Consider the following 22181-nt stretch of genomic DNA (forward strand, 5'->3'; position numbering starts at 1 on the left):
AGTTGCTCACCAGAGTTGATCACACAACTGAGCGAGGGAGACACTCTGTCTGTTCAGAGTCCATATGACTCAGCTGATTGTTGGTCAGTCTGTCCAGAGTCAGGCCTGAAAACTGTGCACCATAATTATCCACCAGCTGCCCTTATGCAAATATTAACACTGCAGTGATTAGAAAACAGTATCATGAGAACACAAGTTTTTATGATTTATTGATAGATATTCTCCCACTAGTTTATGGAACAGTACATAAAGCTTTCTGTGTGAGTCTGGCTGTACTTTTGGTTAACTCTGTCCTCTCAGCGGTTGTAGAGAGCAATTCAGGACAAGCATTTAATTTCTCAGAGAGCAGAAAGCAAGTCACCTGACCGAATCAAAAACTGAAACACAAAAAATACCAGCTTCTGGTCAACAACTACTCCAAATTAATTCCATATTGTTTATATATTCTAATTGTCAAAAACATACTGTTACACAATCAGTTACCCAAAGGGGGCAAGGTCAGCACTTGCATTTCAAACATAATCAGAAAGATCAGTGTTTGCTCAAACGTAGGCAGAGATAGAAAACAAACAAACAGCACTATCTCGTCAAGATTCCCACAGCATTTGCAAAGGCAAGGGGCCACATGACGAGTGAATAAAGCAACTTCCCATCCTCTTTTTCATTTCTTCTTTTTGAGTAGACCATAGTCTTTATGTTAAAGTCTTTTACACTGCACACAGACTACCATATGCCCCATTAGGTCAGCCCACGCATGGAAGTGCAATGGAGTTGCAGCCTGAAAATACATTTGCTGAGCACTGCATGGGATCTGATACTTTCATGGGATGTTTTATCATTCTTAACCACTGAGCTGGGGACAATTACTGTCCCATAATATAATGTAAAAATATAACTCAGTGCATTTTGCACCCTCTGCTTATGAACTGTGTGTGTGTGTGTGTGTGTGTGTGTATGTGTGTATTTCCTAACAACATGATGAGTCACTTTTAAAGAGGCAATGTCACTCTAGGGTATGACTTAATCGAAATAGCACTGTATTTCACACCTGACTGAAGACAGTGCAGCAATTAGAAGGGTGATTTGCTTTCACACATCATATGCAATATGAGATAATTTCCATGTGATTGATGTGACAGACAGATGAGAGGCTCTGAAGCTAATGAGGATCTACCAATAACAATTTAATAATATAATCTACAGTATATTTCATTATTTCCTTGTGTCCCTATACAAAACAGACACTGGCTCTTCGGAAGCATTAACCTATGTTCCCAACCAAAGCCTGTCACTAAGCTTTGTTTAAGAGCGAGAGCAGGTTACACTAGTTTACCAGTTACTCAGTTTTATAGTAGAAAGAAACTCAACGTGAACTGCTTGTCAGCCAAAAGTTATAAGAAGTGAAGTTAGACGCTGGCCAAAATATCGTTAACATCTTACCTCCAGAACTGGTCCAGCTCCCAGTATGGTCCTCTCCACCCCGCTGGCATATCCCTTCTGGCTGAGCGCAGTCAGACAGTGGATCAGGAAGTTGGTACTCTGGGTCTTGCCTGAGCCACTTTCCCCAGAGATGACAATGCACTGGTTCACCCTCTTCCTGAGCATAGCGTAGTAGGCCACATCTGCGATGGCAAAAATATGAGGCTCCAGTTTGCCCAGCTGGTGGTTCTCGTACATCTTGACGTACTTAGGGTTGTAGATGGGCAGGAACTTGAAGGGGTTGATGGCGATGAGAATGCTGCCTGCATAGGTGTAGATCTTTTTCTTGTAAAAGCGTGTGCGCAGGTTGTTTAATATGCTGTCCTCATTGAGGACGGGGAGGTTGCAGAGGTCTGCAAAGTCATCCTGTGGAGGAGGTAGGAAGCCCCTGGCGGCTAGCTGGGCCTCCTGCTCCTTGGTCACAGGTGGAAGGTGGACATAATGGATAGTGCCATCATGGTTCCTCTCCTGGATAAGAGAAAGGAAAAGATAAACACTTAAATGTTTATTGCTGAAACTGAAGCACTATCTGATCTTTCTGAGATATTCTGAAATATTCTGGGTTGTATAAATTTCTTAAAAGCAGTCAAAATATTTAAGAACAGTCCCATATGGCATTGAACTTAAAGCGGATGAAATTATATTGGGAAACATTTTGCATGTGGCTAATTTAACTGCCTTTTTGTTTATCCATCATTAGTGTATAATTTGTTACCTTGGTTGACGACTTGTTTTTGTTTTTCACTGAAAATTGCAACAAAGAGGAAGCAAGAGCAGAAGGAAGCAGATTGCAATAGTCGGACAGTGGGAGGACTCAGCTGTCCACATCCACTGTGTCTGACTGCAAAATGAACTGTATGTTCTCAACTCTACCTGTAGTAAGAAGTAAAAGCCAAGGCTCTGCGGGTGTTGCTCCTGGGCTTTCCGAGGCCACAGCAGAAACCTCTGTGCTGGCAGGTCTCCGGCCTCTAGCACCCACTCCTCCCCGCCACATTCCTTCACCTCTGCCAGCACATACATGCGGCCAGGGTCCAGCCCCAGTGCCGTGGCAGCGTCGGAGATCACGGAGGCTGCTGTTGCATCCTTCTGCACTCTGAAGAGTAGAAAGAAATAGTTCAGTTTGAACACTGCTGATTTACAGGAGTTTCTCTACTTCAACAACATCATAGCTAAATATGAACAGTTGGTGCTACATCTTCTGGCCATAATGCCACAGCGCACTCACCTAATGTTGCAGCAGGCGGTGGACTGGGCAGCCAACCGTGGGTAGATCTGGAGCAGGTATGAGCGGCCATCATGGTCATTAGGGCTAGCTGGCCCGCCTCCCCCCCCTCCTCCACCTGCATTCGTTGCCATGGTGGCAGCGCCATCTCTGACACTCATCCTGGGCCAGGGGGAGTGGCCTCAGCATGCCGCACCCACTGCTTCCCTCTCACCACGCAGCACCTGAAAATGACAGCTTGATCGATCAGTAACAATTATCTTTACCTTAATTCATCACACTGACAGCGGTGCCTGATAAATTCACAAAATGACACTGGACCACAATAAAACAAGGCCTTCTAAAGCCAAAGAAACCGCTGTAGTTACAATATTTTGGATGAAAGAAAGAGGACTGGTTCTCACGCCAACAATTAGCTATTCTATTCAAGTAAACACTGAGAACTGGTTTAATGCCAGTAGCAACACAGTTGATAGTGAACAGTTTCCAATATAAAGCATTGCAGCTTTCTAAAAGCCTAAACAATGCGTCACTGCAGCTCTGAGCAAGTATTTCAAAATGCAAACAAAATAGTTGATTTTCAAACAAAGCAGTCTCAAACCGCATGGGAAGCTCTTTGCTGCTATTTGACCTTCTGAATTCTACCTTCTGGACATAATGTAACTCTGCTACGGAGGTGTGTCTTGGATTAGCCTAGAAAAAAGGCCCTAGAAGAAATATAATAGTTTGATAGGATGCAGGCCTTATAAATTAGCAACAGATGATTTGTGATGCCTGTGTCCTACAAAGTTATTTACTTGCCTTAACCTCTTTTTTTGTAATCAGTGGATGTTAAAAATCTAGACAGCAAGCATAATACCTGAAGCATCATACAGTTCCCTTCTACTGAGAGGTTTACCAACCACCACTTTAAGTTTTCAGACATATCAGAAAAGTGCTAACTGCTACACTCAAAGATTTTACTATGCTTGGCCATAATCACATGACTGTATCCAATAAACAACTCTACACGCCTAAGTGCATATTATTTTTTTATGCCTTTCCCACATAGTGTTTAAAGTGATACTCGCAACATTTTAATCTTAAGTAAACGGTGGAATGTTAGACTTCTTAAAATAGCTCTTTTCTAAACTGAGACCAAATTAGAAAGTGTTTTCTAGCAATGTGTCAAGTCACAACAGAAAAGAATTAAAAAAGGAAATATGACACAAAAATATTGTAGGAAAATGATCAATAAAATATGTCACTTACAAAATGCAAACAAACAAATGTAGTTTATATTTTGATTGCATTATATGTGACTTACCAGAAGCAGTTAAATATTGTGAATGGAAATAGTTTCAAGTGTGAGGCTTTTCTTGAACCTAAAAATACACTTCAGTCATCATAGTAGGTCATATTAAAATTAAACTGTACTTCAATTTCAACACAACACAGAGAAGAATATTTCATTGCTCCTGAAAGCACATAAGGCTGGCTACAGGGCTCAGACATGAGCTTCAGTGATGACTCAAATTTAATAACACTGGAACGCATTGCTTCACATCACATGTAAATAGCTCCACCACTAAAACTTTACCATAAACTGCAGCTGCAGCTGCTGCACAGAAATTGAACCTTTCCGTTTGATGATAGCAACCAAGACACAAAAACAGAGAACACTTAAACCACAAATGTTCTAATGACTGTGCACTATTCACTCTCATAGGCAAGAAACCTACGGTGACGCATGACGTAGAACTTGGTGGCAGGATTAAGTGTTGTGTAACTTTTCGCCACAACAACTCATCTCTCAGTCCAGAGACAACTCAATTTTTTGTACCAGGCAAGGTTCCAACACAAAGACGACTTAGAACATCACAGAGCACCGAGCGGACCATTAACTGAGAACAAAGTAGAGGTTTGTTCTGTCCTTACTACATATATCACTGATTTCCTGACCGAGATGAAGCTGCCTTGAAGACGTACCGAGCTCTTTATTAACTAAACCACAATGGACTTAAGGGGCAGACTGATGAATCACATGACTGGGTTCCATGCCATTAATCTTGCTGGAGTCAACAAGGTTGAGCACCGATTTTTTGAGAATTCTCTCATGTTACTGCAACACGGGGGGCCATAACAGTAGTTTTAATTTAAACAAATCACCTATTTGTTTTGTTAAGTGTGCATTAATTAGCAAAGTCAGCCACTGTGCATTGCAGTTGCAATGAAAATGCGCATGCTTTCAGTCCTCTACTGCATGGGACTATTTCGACTGTAAGGTATTTGCAGTCATTACCAGCATTAACAAGGTTTTATTACACAAGCCTACTGCAAAAACACAGATTCAGCCTCAGTGTTTACATTCTGGTCTGTAAAAGTTGAGCAAGAGTTCAAAGCATGCTAAATTTTTACTCACACCACATATTTTTGCTAAATGGGCTCATGTTCTTGTTTCAAAGAACTAAACATTAATTGCAAATTTCAACTCTCCTATAAACACATGGCTTTCTGCAACCTGCAAATAGAGGCAAGAGAAAAGTGGTGTGGAAAACTTGTACGAGTATATCACTGTATGTGCATCACCGGAAGCCTGAGTTACTACACCTATTAATCTGCTCACCGCTGCCCTCCTTTGCTACATAAATAACATATTTCTAAGTCACAACAAAAGAATGAAAAAGAAAATAAAGGTATTTTTTTAGTTAATGGCTTAACAGTGTCAGTGGCTGTTACTTTGTAAGACAGGCATTATGACAGCTTTACTCGTAAAAAATAAAATAAATGTAAAACGGAAAATCCCATTCAAATCAACATAGCAGACTAGTCAGAGCGGTGGCCATTCTTATGTGTGCCATTGCTATTTTAACCACTGTAACTGGCTCACTTCTGCATATGCTTCCATATGAATAAGCCAACTTGTGACGCAAACCCACTGAGGTGAAGTTTTGCAGTAATGACAAGATAAGCAGTGGAGAAATAACATTACATTTGTTTCTCTTTCTTTTGTTACCGTTAATTTTATGTTTGTTGAAATGTGATATACTGCTGCCCCATAAGGAGTGACAGCCGCTGCTCAGCAAAGCCAGCATTTTTTTTAACATCTAACTCAGTGAATTAAGGATTTATTTTGACCAAACCAGAGTCGGTGATTGTTGGAACAGCAGACTAACTAGCTAGATGACTAACATGACTAACTAAAGACTGTTTTGTTGAGTTTTATTTTGGTTGTGTTGAGTTTGAATAAAGTGTGTTCGACTATGAGCTAACAAGGCAATGAAGCAAATGTTACTTTTTGTTTGGTGAAAGAGAGAAACTCTGATTGCTATACCATTGTACTTCTCTAATCAATATAAGAAATTAAGGAAGTCTCGGACGAAACGTCAAACTCAAACTAGTGACTGTGACACACTTAACAGCCCCACTAACATGTTTTCACCAGAGCAACTAACCACAACTGCCATTTTCTTTTGTACAAGTCAAATAACCACAGCAAACAATTAAATGTTCTTTCAACTCTTCTTTTTTGTATGGCTTTCTCTCATAGCAGATGAACATGAAGTTTGGCCAACATTACAGATTTAAAGGCAACTCTTTGAAGTAGTGCTGAGGTATTTCAGGACCGAGTCAGAGAAACATCCAACTTGAACATAGCCAAAGAAATATGATCCAGGTTAATACCGTCTGTAACAAAAATTAATGCCTAATATAGTGATCTATAGTTGAGTGTGAATAACACAGACAGCAGCTGAATAAAGTTTGGTCTAATGATGTATCATGTAGCAGGGCTCTGCATCAGTAATGTATTCTGTGTACACTGTAAGTCCCCCTTGGGAAACAAGAACCTGGTTTAAATCACTGTATGGCAGGCAGACTGCCCTGCTTTGGTAACCTGATCCAGGGTCGAGTGCTGAAAGCTCTGAGTGCTACAGTTTATCACTTTTATCATTCAAGCAGAGACAGTTTATTTTCTTAACCTGAAAAATAAGAAATGTTATAGTCTGAGATATGCCCAGAAAAAGCACCCCAAGGGAAAGAGACTCTCTCGGATCTTCGCGAGCATTATGAAATCAAGTTCTCCATTCTTCCATTAAAAGGTTTGTTTTCACTGAAACTTTCCAGCGACTGATATAATCAATGTCAAGAGTCAATCAAGAGATACCAAACCAAACAACGTGGTGCTGTGAACTGGTTGGGTTTATCTAACCAATCTGAAGTTCCCTGCATTGATCCTTTTGCACTGATCAGGCCTGTTTCAGATCCTGTTTTCGTTTTGCATTTATGATGCATGATAATAATTGAATTTGTTGTTAAACACGTACAAAAGGACACTACATACTATATACAGACCAAACAAAGAACTGCAACAACAAAGATCTCTTAACAAAGCCAACTCTGGAATCATTTAGGTCACAGCAGAGAATTAGAGGAAAAATAGAGCAGCTTGAGAGTCATGAGCTTGTGCCTTTGCCAGGCTCACTGACCACAGTCCCAAAAACATGCAAGCCTGTAAAATGCCAAGGCATGCAAAACTGCAGAGACCACAAAAGACAGCATCATCATTATCCGCGATCATGGGCCCTGTCTGGTTTAAATCTGTTACTTTAACTCCTGAGCTGCTCTCTCAAATAGAGCATACACAAAGTACAGTAAGTGTGTGCAAAGCATTTCATCTCTGTTTGTGTGTGCAGGAAAAAAGCGGAAAATATGGATAGTTACAGAGAGAAAACTGAAAACAGAAAAGAAGAGGAGGGCAGGACAGGAAGAAAAGTAAACGTCTAAAAGTGAGACACAAAAAGGGGAGGTCTCAGGGGACAATCAAAGAAGACAGAGGCTTTGAGATAATACCGCTTCCTCCCTGTGGAGGAGATCCTCTGCAAGGATGCCCAGCATTCCTCAGATAAGACCCGGGGTTGTCTGCTTTGCGTAGGCTTAGCCTGGCACTTTAGCTGCTTACTGGGGACTGATGGGAAGACACCAGAGCACAAGACTACTGAGGGTGGAGAGGGGCTCTTCAGCTGCTTACTGTGGGCAGGAGGGAGCATTAACAACTAACAAGCTCCTTAAAGCAGACATTTTTTAAAGGCGGCACCACTCATCCCCAGTGGACTCACTAACCTCATCCCACCTAACCCCTCATTATCCAGTCAAGCAGAATAGGCTTGCAGTAAATTAATCAGTAAGATAACTAAAGACAGACCTAAACAGAAATGTGCAGCTGATTTATCAAAACAGCAGAAATTGTTCAGTATAATCAATTCAACAGCTAGTAAAACTTCTAATTAAGGGCTTATAGTTCATTTTTCCTTTTCAATTTAATTTTCTTAGACCACACGTGTTCATGTCTGGACCGCTGCACTGATTTTCAATCCTCTGTCACAGGGGAACTATTGGAGACAGTCGTCCGGGGGTCAATATTTCACTGAGCCATGCTGTAAACACAAAAAGTTATAGCCCATTTTATGCGCTATAATTCTGACCAGCACAATTTTAAAAAGAGCAATAGCGTATACAAACGTAGCAACAGCATAGCAATAGTGCACACAAACAATGTTTAAAACTGGTGCCACATGCATGCACACAGACAAGAATAAAGAGCAGTAACTGCCAAACTGGGAGGAGAAAATACAAGCACTCTTCTAACATCGTTAAAACTGAAGGCGGAGTGGGCGCTAAGAGCAGGAGTGGTTTGACATCACCGACAGGAAGGAAATAAGCCAACCAGGTCTTATTCACTTTCCAGCTTCTCCCAACTCCTCTGTCCTCCTAACCTCACTTCAAAGAAGCAGGGAAAAGCTCCACCCAGAGAAGAAGGAAGAGGAGGAGCAATAGTAAGTCTAGAGTGCCAATTAGTGGAGAGAGAAAGAAATATTTTGCCTTTATATGGTCTTTTGTTGTAGTGTTTAAAGATCTCACTTAGAGATGTGTGAAAGCCTTGAGTGTTATGGTCTTAGTCTGTGCTACAGATAGTAAATTTTCCTAATGGACCCCCCCCAAGACTGCCACTCGCACTCACATATATATATATAGCCTCTCATATAAACAAGAGGCTCCATTCAGTGCTGAGACACCACCAGCTGACTCTATGATCTGGCAGGAAGTGAATGACCCAGTGACACATACAGGGTCAATGAGCTTTAGCCAAATACACTGCATTTCTCAATGTTAAGTCTCTTTCTCACTCAGTCTTTCCCTCGCTGCATGCCTCACACTCTAATAAGCACATGTACACAAAGAGGTGATCCGAAAGGAAGCCAGTTATGATGTCAGCAGTGAGTGTGAACCAAAGATATGGTGACTCCCAGCATTCCCCCCGCAGGACGACTGATAAATCTCATGAGTCAGGGCTACAAGCAGCTCCTGTCATGGACATGACTAGTTACTGACATGACAATGACAGAAGTTAGGGCACCAAGAAGGCTGTTATTTGTACTTTGAGGAAGTCAGTCACTCAATACATTTTCTGTTGAACAAGTAAACTATTCAGTGATTAGTTGTTTTAGTTGTAGTAGTGCACAATTTAGTAATTCATTACCTGTCATTTGTCTGCCAAATTATTTATAATTATCAACCACTTAAGGGTAACTTTCAGTAAATTGTCAACCATTTTTTAGAGTAAATTTTCCTTTTAAGATGGTATACATTGTAGAGACTCGTGTTATGTGTTGTGTGTGTGTGTGTGTGTGTGAGAGAGAGAGAGAGAGAGAAACTGTACACTGTACAATACAAATGGTTGGTGGAATAAATTAAGCAGCCTAATTTTAAGATGGCACTTTGGGCTTTAATAAAAATTGCATATTTCAGCCCATCTACTACTACTGTTATTGTATATAATAACTAGGAATTGGGAAAATGCAGTTTCTTTCCAACTTATGTAGTTTTCCAAAGAAATGAAAAACTAAACTTTTGTCCGTAAATGATTACATGTTTTGCCTCCCATATACACCCCTTGGGAGCAAGTGTCTCGCTTAAGGACGAGACAATGCAGACGAGAGGAGCTGTGAATTGAGTCACCAACCCCTATGATTATTAGTCAGCTCACTCATCTGGAGCTACAGCAATGTAGGTCAAATTTCCATGCACAAGAAATCATTCAATTAAATTTAAAAAAAAAGAAATACAAATATTTAAAACAACAACAAAACACCCAATAAAGACACATTAGAAGACTTTCTCTATTATAATTTTTTTTTAAGCATTAGTAAAACATAGTTGAACATAAACAAGAAGACTCAGAGTGAAAAGGCAAGGGAAAAAAAGGCAGGCGGATAAAAAGGGGTTATCCAGGGCTTCATGAACCAAACAACACTGACTATGTAAGGTCTCAACAGACAGTTTGTGGGGGTATGTGTGGAGTCCCAAAGAGCCACTTTAAAATCAATAGCACTTTTAATTGAATTAAGAAAATAACCATGGCAAAGAGAAAAGGGAACGCAGAGAGATGGGAGGAGCCAGCCCTAATGCGCAATGAAAATGAAATGAAAAGCAGACATTTCTGGATCTGACTCAGAAAGGATGAGCAAGTTAGGTCTAATTAAAGAGACGACTTATTGCGACCATGTAGCAACAAGGGATGTGTCAGGGAAATCACACTTTCACTCAAAAAGACATCCTGTCTGGCTGCTTCACAAAGGAACCAAGACTTTGGACTGCCAGAAAGCTTGTTCCAAGAATATTTTGAAGGCATTTGTTTTTGATTAATGAATTGTTCAAATTCATCTGCCATAGTTTTTATAACTCCAATGTCTTTTGAAATCTCAAGATCTTCCTTGACTAAACTTTAAATCACGCTTTGTGGGTTTAAACTGTCCCTCTTCCACAAACATGTGCTTGTAATGATGGACCTGCTATGGGCTTTTCAATCATTTTGTTTTAGACTGTATTTCAAACATTTCAAAATCTCCAGGTCCACCTACACCCCTTTCAGGGTACATCTGGCTGCAACACTATAGCCCAAGCTCCTTTGCTGTCCCCAGGGAAAGTGTAGCTGAGGGCCACTGAGGTATCCATCACCACTACAACTCTCTCCACATGACCTAATGGAGATGAGAGGGGCTGGCTCTTTGCCAAAGCAGGCTGCATTGTCCTCCGGGTACAATAAGAAGCAGAAGCAAGGGAAGTGAAGATTCACTCTGTGTGTGTGTGTGTGTGTGTGTGTGTGTGTGTGTGTGTGTGTGTGTTTGTGTGTGTGTCTGTGTGTCTTCGCTCTGCGTTTTTGGGTGTGTGTCTGTGTCTGTGTGTGTGTGTGTGTGTGTGTGTTCTCTTAGAGGTTCATAAATGCACTCAGGACTTGTGTGATAGAGAGACAGAGAGATCACTCCTGTTGCTGCTGAGTGGCGGTAAATCAGCCTCACAGTTGAGGCTCTATAGGAAGCGCAGATGCACCCAAAATGGCTGTGAATGGATCACAGCCCTCCCACTGGAGCAATGTGGCCTATTCAAAGATGCTGCCTTTTGTTTAAAAGCGCCCAAAACCTCAATCAGGGAATTAACTCATCCAGCAGACACCAACTGGGCTCTATAAGACAAGCACAGATAGAGAGGGAACTATGAAGAGAGAGTGAGGGAAAAGGAAGAAAAAGGCCACTAAAAGCTCATCCCCCCCCCCCCCTGTTTTTAAGTCAGCTTCCAGGCTGGCCAGCCATGAACAATAAAACCAGAGCTGAGGAGCATCTGCTGCCTCCGTCTAAAGGAGAGGATAAAGAAGAGAGAAGCCGCAGGGATCCAGTCTTTGACTTGTTGATATTATCCTATTCATTCAACATAGAGCCCAAGCTCATGGTCAAAATCCTCTTCACTGCCACAGCTGCTAGAAAAGTGTATGAAGTGCAGGAAAAGACATCAAAGATGCTGTTTGGTCCTGGTGACCAAACATAAGTCTTTGAGAGAGATAAACAACACCATGATCTCTCCCCCATCCAAGCTACCCAGCTATCTGTCACAACAAATTACCATAACTGCCACGGACAATGCCAATCAATTATAACATCATCTGAGTGCACTCCATTGATCTGCCACTCCCAATATCATGTGTCTGAGTCATCTATTGACAAACTGAAGTGGGCTGCTGTTCATTTGACTTCGCTCCGAGGTAGGTATGACCCTGTATCACACACAGATCACTCAGCTGCACTGGCTGTAAACACACTGGACACCCTACTTTAAAGGACCGGGGTGTAAGATTTAGGGGGATATTTTGGCAGAAATGGAATGTAATATAATAAGTATGTTTTCTTTGGCGTTTACTCGCCTGAAAATAAGAATAGTTTTGTTCTCCTTACTTTATAATCAGCCATTTATATCTACATAGGGGGCGGGTAGCTATCTTATGGAGATTGACATGTTGCACCGCCATGTTTCTACAGTAGCCCAGGAAAGTCAAACCAAACACTGGCTTCAGATACAACCATTCACATTTTCACGTCGGCCATCGTCATGCCAGAGTAACACTGTAATGTTAAAGTGCTTTATTTAGTGTTTCTAGCGGTTACAATCACCGGATCTGTCTGCTGTGGAGAGGAAGACCCTTTGTGGATAATTCCAGTTCGGTGAAAACCTCCTGAACATCTGGATTGTAAGTTCTTGTAGAAAAAAATTAACTTCAAATTAGCATGTGTTGGATTGGCAGCTGCAGAAACACACTGCTGCAGCAATGGTTGATGAGTTTAAATCACCGGGTCTGTTCGTTTTGGAAAGAAAGAGACCTCTATGGATTATTCGGCTCACAGTAAAACCCTCCTGAGATCTGGATCAGAAAAACACAAGCACACATTAACTTATGAGAGAAAAGGGTTGAGCATGTTGTAGAACAGTAGCCCGTCCCTGAGAAACACTGATTTTTACTGAGAAACCGCTTTGTTTATAGCTGTTTTGATCACCTGTTTTATTTGTTTTAAGGATAATCATAATAATAATCGTAGGAATTCTAGCCAGAAGACGTTTTAGCTGGTTACAATCTACATTTTAATGCTAGACGCCACCAAATCCCTCTACATTTTTAACACTTCACCTTTACAAACTTGAAATCATGGGCCTATTACTCCCCCATGGTATCCACATGTCATCTCCTTCTGCTGTTGCTTGAGGCAACCCAACATTAGTTTCAGCCACAGCTTTATGAACTCCTACTTTATGTATATTTCACAGCGGGTCAGTAATCCAAGAGGCCTGGGTACAGCCTTCCACTACTCCCCCGTGTCTTGCCAGCCGTCTACCTCAGCTGGACCGCTGTGTTTTCAACTGCTTCCTTAACTGTGCCCCCTTGCCTCCATCTCTCCTGTCATACCACTGTCTTTAACAGAATCACCCCCCACTGGTCACCCCCTTCTGCTCCCCACCGCCTAACATTTGGCACTGCTGCTTTAACTCAGTCCAGATGCCAAACCACACTGAGCAGAGGAGAGCGGAGGAGAAGCGCAGTGTAAAAGGAACTCTCCTACAATAAAAACCCATTTCCTTGTGTGTTTTTTTCTAACATCCAGTCAATCAGACCTGAGGGCATGGCCCACTGAGCAGAGTAGGAAGATCATTGAAACAGATTTGAAACAAATCAAATCCAGGACATTATAAATGCTATGTATTGTTTGTAAAGGCACACAGCGAAGCTCACATGCAAACACACATGCAAATTCTCCCCAAATAATATCCCAGCCTTGAACGTCTGCCTTGCATAGACTCAAGTCCCAAGGTTCTTTCATCCACAGGTTAATATGGGATGATGCATAGCAACCATGATGGTGCAGAGAAATATATGTTTTCAATCAGTGTGATGAGTTGAAACTCTAGATTCAAAGCAGCAGCGTCCACATGAAATACAACAGACCAGGGAGGCCATAGCATGTCTGACTTAATGCAACCCAGAAGGTCCCTGCGGAGTCTGATTGGCTGTTTTGGGATTCCATGCTGGTTGGTGGTGACAAGGGATTCCGGAGAGTTTTCCGGACCCGTCATCTCAGCCATGTTGGACTAATAATGGACCAGTTAGACCAGCAGTGGACAAAGGCAGATAAATTATGACATGCAGTAAACTGATATGTTCTTAATTAAGTATTGCAGACATTCAGAGGTTGGACAAAACAGCATAAATACCAGTGCAGGATAACGTTTTTCTCCAATAAACTCCAGCATGTTTGCAGAGCAGTTAGTTAAATGGTATCTATAATGTTTGTGGCAATATAATCGACTTCTGTAATAGCCAGCAAAAAGCAGTCGGGCTGTACTTTGGGCTAAGCAATACAGCCTAAAAATAAAATATTTTTTTCACACCAATCTCGATTTACGATTTTAATTGATTTTTTTCCTTCTTAAAAACAAACTACAAACGACAAATTACTCAAAATAAGTTTTGCTTTAATTTTAGCAGTAAAAATTAACAAAGGCAAACTAAAAAACGTAGGCTTCAAGTCAAGTCAAGAGTATTGAAAATTACCAATTCTGTCATATGGGACATGATGGCAAAATTATTCAACTAATGCCAGCTGCTCTTTACTGAGTGTTTGTAGGCTGACGAGGTCTCTGTGTATCTCAGAGTGAGACACATTTCTACCGCTCAGCTGCATGCCTCTGTTTGAGGTGTTGAAATAAATTGGTCTTGCTGCTACCTTTAAGTGCAACAGCCTTTAAACAAACTCTGCAGCGGACTGTGGTTTGAATGAGATCTGGCGACGCAAAACTGAACCAGCTCCAAGCGCCTGACAAGACTGCGCCACTTTTTTAGAATGTACTCTTCATTGTCTATGTTTGTTGTCATGTTATCGTGTACGCGTATCTCTAGAAGGTAAGCGTGGGGGGAGGGCACAGCCCACTATGAACTACAGAAGCCCACAGAAAGCGGTGGAGGAAGTTAAAGAGAAAATCTAGATTTTCATTTTAGAAAACTGGCCTAAACCACTAATTCGCATTAATCAATAAAATTAATTTATCACCCAGCCGAGCTGTACCCAACTCAGAATTAAGTCAGTCAAATCAACTTTGGGTGTCTGATATGAATACTATTTGTTGCTTTTCTTACATAAAGAATTTGAGTTTGAGCAGGGTTTGGTGGGGCATTCAGAGTAAAAGTGACATTCACATAATAGATAAGAGGCCGTCTGAAATAATGCATGTTAGCTGCAAATTAATTTATTTGTTACCTCTAAAGGGTCACCGTGAGGGCTGGAGCCTATCCCAGCTGTCATTGGATGAGAGGCGAACTATCACAGGGCTGACACATAGAGAGAGACAATCATGCATGTGCACATTCACACGGCCAATTTAAAGTCACAAATTCACCTATCCCGCATGTCTTTTGAAGGTGAAAGGAAGCTAGAGAACCCGGACAAAACACATGCTGACACAGGGAGAGCGATTCATTTTTAATGAAAATGTTTATAAAGTTATTTGCGGCCCTACCTGAATTAACACTTTTAAAAATAAATGCTGATTTTTACACAATGTGTTTACTTGATCCGATCAGCTCAGTATGGTCTCCCCTTACGGAAACACTTCCTTCCCATTCAGTGTGACAAACCACATGCACAAACAACATACAGTATGCAGTCTGGAGATGTGGGGCAGCTGCAGGCAGAAATCAGGAAGAAGAGAAAAGGAAGTGAAGGGAAGGAGGCAGACAGAGGGGATTATTGTACACGCTCACTCATGTGGGCTACCCTGCTCTAAAAACATTTCCCAAACACATGACTCCATTGTAGCACCAGAATAGTCACTGCACTGCACCAAATTCATACTTATTTAAAATCCCTTTGCCCTGCCGCCAGTTACACATGCCACACACATTGGTCTTTATTCCTTTGATGAAAAAAATGTCCAGACAGCAGGGTGCAATGCCAAATTGTTTCTATTTATAATCATAGGCACAGGTAGAGGGAAGAAATTTCACCCACCAAACACAACCTAAAGCTGCTGCTCGCTCTTCTATTGCACCATGTTTAAGTGTGGGTGGCCAAAAGCAGCACCCAAATCCCACTCTTTTAACACCTCAATGTTTGTAAGATTACTCATCCTACATTTTATACATGCCGTGGCCTCAGGTTGAACTTAAAAGTGGGACAAAAAGCAGCAGGAGGGCTGCAAAAAGAGCTTGTGATGACGGATGTGAAATGAAAGGGAGTAAGAAAAGCTGGAAAAGCATAATCTCCGACATTCTAACATACAATAGATTATATGTGGTTGGCTAGTACAATCTATTGAAACAATCTTCCCTGTGGCTTGTCCTGATGATGTTTGGGTGGCCTGGCAGCTTCACACACCGATGTGTGGATGATAAGCATCTTAGAAAGGATAATGTCGTTCTGACATCTAGGCCTTGGGCGACCTTATTCTAAATCTACCCATCTATGTTGTTTTTAGAGAAGAGGACAGGACAGTAACAGTAGGAAAGAACAAAACTGATGCTGTGCAGCGTCATATGTTATTAATAAAACATAGGGCTGCCACCTAAAATTGGAGATTCAAATTATCAGTTGGACACCCCTCAGTAGACTAAAATTGCTTCAATTCGAGCAGGTGTCGTTGTTTTTTTTGTTTATTTTGCATGTGAGTGAGCAGCAGCACACAGGAAGAGACACTCTGCACCATTAGGCTCTGAGACAACATTATTTTCTCTTTTCTGCTTAGAAATGGTGAATTTACAGCTCACAGCAACTTATTAAGATACAGTCTAAGTTTTTTGTTTGATATCTAGTGTCGGTAAAAAATGTTATTGTACACTTTCGATCCATTGTTTTGCAGTTAGCTTGTTTACTAAAGTAACTGAATGCCGCTGTCACACTGAACATGCCGCTGAGCCCAGTTCAAACTTTAAAACTATATGGAAAAAATACAGAATCATGGAAGTTTCGTATTGAACAGCCAATCTGATTTGACTGGCAGAATTCTGTAAAGATAAAACACTAAAACATTTGCTTCTATTGTCCCTTTCTTTTCTTCTGTACAGATCACATTATGTCTCCTAACACTCCAACCTTAGCCGAACTTCCTGAATGATTTCTGTCAGATGAAATGTAACTTACATATGGAGTCATTCATCAGTGACCACAGTCAGACGGCACAGTAAAAATAGAGCAAAAACAAACAGAGCAGAGTAGAGCCCAGCCAATATAGAGTACTCAGCCAAGGTCTACTGTTCCCGCTCCATCTCCCTCTCCTTCTACCCTCAGCTTGTCTCTTTCTTTCCATCTCTTTCCCCCATCTGTGCCTCCCTTGTCTGAGCTTTGCTTTTTCTCTTTCACTTCCCTTGTCACTCTCCACAGCCCTTCAGGCATCCAGTGGTAAGACTGAGCTGCAGTTGGCAGGCTGGGGCACATAGTCCTATCCTTATACTGAACAAAAAGGGAGTGATAAAAAAGTAGTTCACATAAAATATGTTTGCATTTTGTTTTCAAAAGAATATCAAGCCTCATCACATTGCAATCCACAGCTAATCATTTCCATGTTAGGTTAATGAATGTTTACATGAACACAAATAATCTGATCAAGCTATAATCAAGGCAATATGCAAGTAAAGTGGATTAAACACCATACTCTGTGCTGTGATTGCAATCATGAACACAGGAACATTATATGCTGTAGTCAATATAATTTATACTCAAGTTTGAGGGCCATTTTAGCCAATAAACACCATAAACTAACTTTCATACACACCTACAACTAATTACAACAACAAGCATCGTGCGTCATGTGGACCTTGTAGGCACTAATCCAACACTGTACCACCTCCACCACTGTCCTCTGTAACACACTGGCTTGCCTTTGCCCTGGCATATAAAATGGGAATGGTTTGTCACCTCAACCGCCCTGCCTAACTGAGATTATTCATTTTTTCCTCACAAAATTTCAAAAGGAGCGAGTAAGAAATGACGTTGGTTGTCTGCTTCCTTTCCATGACTTTTGGTGGAATAAGTATTAGATTCAGGACTGTGTCATTCCCTTTATAGAGACTTTCTGTACTGTTTTTACATCTCCATAAAAGCTGTAGAGGATGTAAATGCAGGGAGTGTTTCATTCATTAAACACAAAAAATACCTGAACTTCAATTTCACTGGTAAATACTAGGACTGGACCCAAATATTATTTGTTAATTGGGTAGGTATTCCATTTTCACTTTAGGCATTTGGATTTTTTTAGTACCAGAACACAAACACATGAGCCCCCCTGCAGCTCACCCCATGTGGAGCTCTGTCCTGCAGCACAGAGCAGGTGAATTTCAATATCTTCCATAATAAGGTAGCTTACCATTTCAGCCATGCAACAAAATTTAACAGACTAATTTAAAACACTGGACACGTATTGTTGTACTAATAACTGCCAGAGTTTTTTAACTTTAAAAACTACAAAGTGTCACAAAGCTGTCAAACATTTGGACCCACACCGGGCTCTCTCTCATGTAAGACTGAAGATCCGTGGCACACAGTGTCTCTCTCTCTCACCTGACGCACGGTCTCTCCCCACCAGACAGGGAAGCCGTGGAGCGCAAGGTCTGCCCCTCACTCACCTGACAGTGTAGCTCTGGAGCACAGAAGCTCCAGTCATTAGCTGCTGATTAACGTTGAAGCTCCGAAGCCCAAAAATGGTATTTGCGACAGCTCTAGTCTACACAATCATCATGCAATGTGCATATTTATCCTTGTCATACAAGCAGTTCATGTTTTGTAGAATGAACACAACTGAGGGATTGTTTTATGTACACGAAAACAACCCAAGAAATTGAGAAATTCAGAGTTACACATTGCAAGTGTATGACATCTGTGGCTTGGCTATTGTGAAAGATAAGCAGGAGAGACAAGGTAGATGATGGCTGTTTCAAATGTGCTTGTTAGAGGAAGTTAACAAAATACCACAATCAAGTCTCATTGAGTTCTTAAACTGTCATTAAAATGCTCTCATGGCTAGTTTCTGACAGTTTCCTCAACTGTAGGAAGAACTATGATTACATTTAAGTAAATAATAACGATAGATATACACTCAAGACAGTGCATCTGCCTGGCCCTTGTTAGCTACGATCCAGCTGTGACCGTCATCTTCAGAGCTGGACTCTGGTGCAGAGTAACAGTAAATAGAGCCTCAGGGTGTGCCCTCTCTCTGCCCATAATCCAGAGCCAAGGGACGGGATCAGTGACCGCAGAGAGGATGGAGGGGGAGGTTATAGCACTCACCACAGCCATCAACTAGTCAGTCAATCTGTATCCACACACACACACACACACATACAAACAGACACACACAGTCCACTTCCTGAGGGTGACCACTGCAGCTGTGGAGCCACGGACCAAATGACAGCAGTGCTTCAACACAACAAGACATCTGAGATATAGGCACAGGTTACATTTTCTGCAAAAAGCTTGCATGTATTGTTTAGCAGTAGTCAGTACATTTACACGATGTTAGAAAAAGTCATTTTATAATGTTAGTCCAACCAAAACTGGACTTTAAAAATACATGTCAACATGTTAGTTGGACTGAAATCGTACTAAAGCGAATTTCTCAAAGTCCTTCAAACACACCCAGATTATGTGGTTGGAGTCGGTTTGCTCTTTCGTGCCTCAGCCGGATCTGAACTGGCCTTGGTGTTCTGCCATGGCAGCAGCACGGGGGGGAAGCTAAACACTGGTCATCTGCACTAACTGCAATGACACACAGCTACACACAGCTGGAGGAATAAACTGCAAAGTTTTCCTTTATCTTCATCTTCTTATGTCTCGATTGCCAGGTGATATAGTGGCTCACTCTTACACTGTGATCAGCAATTTAGGGCTATAGCTTCTAACTGTATCTTTTTAACATGCTTTTACTGTTCAGTGCGGCTGACATCCTTCAAATACATATTACAGACTCTTCTGTCTGCATCTCAGTGAAATTGGTTTTTCATTTCCAACAAAATTTGATAGTATTTTTTCAGGGAGTGCCGTGAGTGAGGGCTCCCTGCAAGCTCCAACAGCTTGATGGATCATCACAATGGGAGTCGGACATACCTCCGTCAATAAATCGATTCTTACCCTGTGCTTGTATACTGGGAGAAGGATAGTAGTCCAATTAAATGGCCTAATCAAGATATAACCATAATGCAACTTAACTGTGCAAGTAAATGTACTGAGTGATATTGATACATGTGAGGTCTCCAGATCGGTTTTAAAGGAGAATCAAACAGTGGAACGATGCAAAAAATGTCATAATCGAGTGTGGACAGTTGAATTATTTTTGTGGCTGAAATGTTTTTGTGTGGTGGCCCTGTGTGGCCGCTGCTCTTTTTTTTTGGCTGACAAGTTGCAAGCTCTAACTGGGAGATCTCCAACCACAGGAGTCTCTGCCAGAGCTAGAGCCCATGCATCAAAATCACTAACGGAGAGTTTGTAACTCATGTCAAAAAGTATAACTATCCCATTAACATGAAAAAAGTCAAAAAGCTGGGTCACCCGGCGGGTCAGTGGCTAGAGCAGGTGCCCCATGTACAGGGGATGTACTCTCGCTGTAGCGGCTGCGGGTTTGATTCCAGCCTTGACCCTTTGCTGCATGTTGTCCCCACTCTCTCTCCCCCTTTCACACTAAAAGCTTTCCTATCCATTAAAGGTATATAAGCCCCCCAAAAAATCTTTTAAAAAAAAAAAAGAGTCAAAAAGCTGAAATCTTATAGAAATCAGTTTTTCGGCTGCGTGTAGCACAGCTGGTAAAACTGGCTTATTGTTGGTATCTCTCACTGTAAAACCATACATTTGAATGTGATGAAAGCAAGTAAACACTGGAGGGTTACTACCCAAAAGAGAGTAACAACAGAGATGTCACATTAAGATTTTCACCAAAATGAAGTCATTGTGCTCAAGCTGCCTGAAAACGGTTAAAATATGTCCATGACGTTGATAGACCACTTTTCACTACACTGTGGAAAATTCTTGAGTTGTATATTTTCGTTGAAACTTTGCTTGGCTAAGAACTGTGCCTATAATCAGAATCTAAACAGGCAGATTTGGTCTAATCATAATCATCACAATCAAGCTTTGATCGCAATCATCTTGACTTGATGTGTTTGGACCCTGCAATGATGGCTCAGTGAAGGCACAACAAACAAATGCACTGTAAGTAGGCCATCCCTAAACAGTCGGTCTGCCTTTTCCTCACTTATACCCTATCATTACAGCTGGGTCTATTTATAAAACCCATAAATTCAGCTTGCCACACTGAAAGAGCCAAGTTACCAAGGAGTTTGTGGAATTGATGACTTTAAAACCTCACCACTCTCCGTCTTTTTACCTTTTTCCTTGTCTACTCACACAGACTGCCTTGCTCGCTCACTGACTTTCTTTCGCTTGCACCCTCCATCTGGTCCAGTCTCAACGAAATACAGGTCATTGCAAATCCACACTGCAAACCTCGTTTAGCAGCTTTCTGAAGAACGCAAGGCTATTTTCTCCCCGTCTTTCGCCACAGAAAGGCGGACCCTGGAGCATTCCTGTCACATTATTGGACTAAGCGCATACACACTGTATGTACACAAAAGCACACTCTTATGCACACGTACCGGTGTCCTGTTTCTCCTTTCTGACCTCCTTCTTTCCATTCCTCCCTCCCTCTGTCCTCATACACCTACCCAGCTTGCTTTACTGTATAGTTATACACTAGTATGCAGTTTTTGACCCAACACAGCCTATTCAAATCAGCTGTCCGTGATGAGAAGATATGGAGATGGATGTTTTTTTTCTTTTTTGTCATTTGATACTGAGTATCTGCCGATACCAGGTCCCAATCTGATACTTGAATTTACCTGGATAATACACCTGCACAATGCAAACTTTAAGTACTGTTAAGTAATTAAAATCAAATCAGTGTACACTTATAGGTTAAATGCCTCTGAATCTATTGAATCTCTCAATTCAATACAGGAGAGAATGTCTGCATCCAAAAAGTTTCAGAGGGTGTTTTTACTATGTTTTGACAAAATAAAAAAGTAAACAAACTAAATATATTAATGGCTCTGATCACAATTCAGCTTCATGCAGCATTTGTTTTTTTATATAAAATAACCAAGTAAACAAACTAAAATATCTTTAGAAATTTCTGTCAATTTCACTTAGTGCATCGTTTTTTTCAACAAAATAACAAAGTAAACAAACTATGATGTTTCTTCAGAAATTGCTCTCAAATACTCAATGTAGCATTGTAATAAAAGTACAGAACACTATGAATGAGTAATACAATCCAACTCCACTTGGTGTTTAAATTGGTTTTATAGCTGAACTTTACCATTCTCAGTCACAACAAAAAAATGAATCGCAGAAATTACAATTCTACTTTAAGTGTTGTAGCAGCTTCAGTTCAGTCTCTACTTTTTGGAATGCCAGCATTACAATAAAGACCTAAGTATCAGCCGATAATCATGCTCTCTGATTACTATATCTGTGTGATGGAGGACGTAAACAAAGAATCAGACGGTGCACATGTTCAAATTAACAAATCACTATCAATTAAAAAATATGATGATCGAGACAGATACCGATCATTGCGATCTGAC

At 41.1% G+C, this 22181-nt stretch overlaps 1 protein-coding gene across 1 annotated transcript in view; it reads right to left on the reverse strand.

The window, feature by feature from the left end:
- Positions 1-22181, reverse strand: part of LOC121966685 (unconventional myosin-IXb) — a 66995-nt gene that overhangs the window by 39393 nt on the left and 5421 nt on the right. The window contains exons 2-4 of the mRNA XM_042516752.1: positions 2705-2925; positions 2353-2572; positions 1441-1947 (exon numbers count right to left, since the gene is read on the reverse strand). Of these exons, the coding sequence (XP_042372686.1) occupies positions 1441-1947; positions 2353-2572; positions 2705-2862 (885 nt within the window). The 5' untranslated portion in view covers positions 2863-2925. The remainder of the gene's footprint in view (positions 1-1440; positions 1948-2352; positions 2573-2704; positions 2926-22181) is intronic.

The sequence above is a fragment of the Plectropomus leopardus genome, chromosome 3, assembly GCF_008729295.1.
Source record: "Plectropomus leopardus isolate mb chromosome 3, YSFRI_Pleo_2.0, whole genome shotgun sequence".
Lineage (NCBI taxonomy): Eukaryota > Metazoa > Chordata > Actinopteri > Perciformes > Serranidae > Plectropomus > Plectropomus leopardus.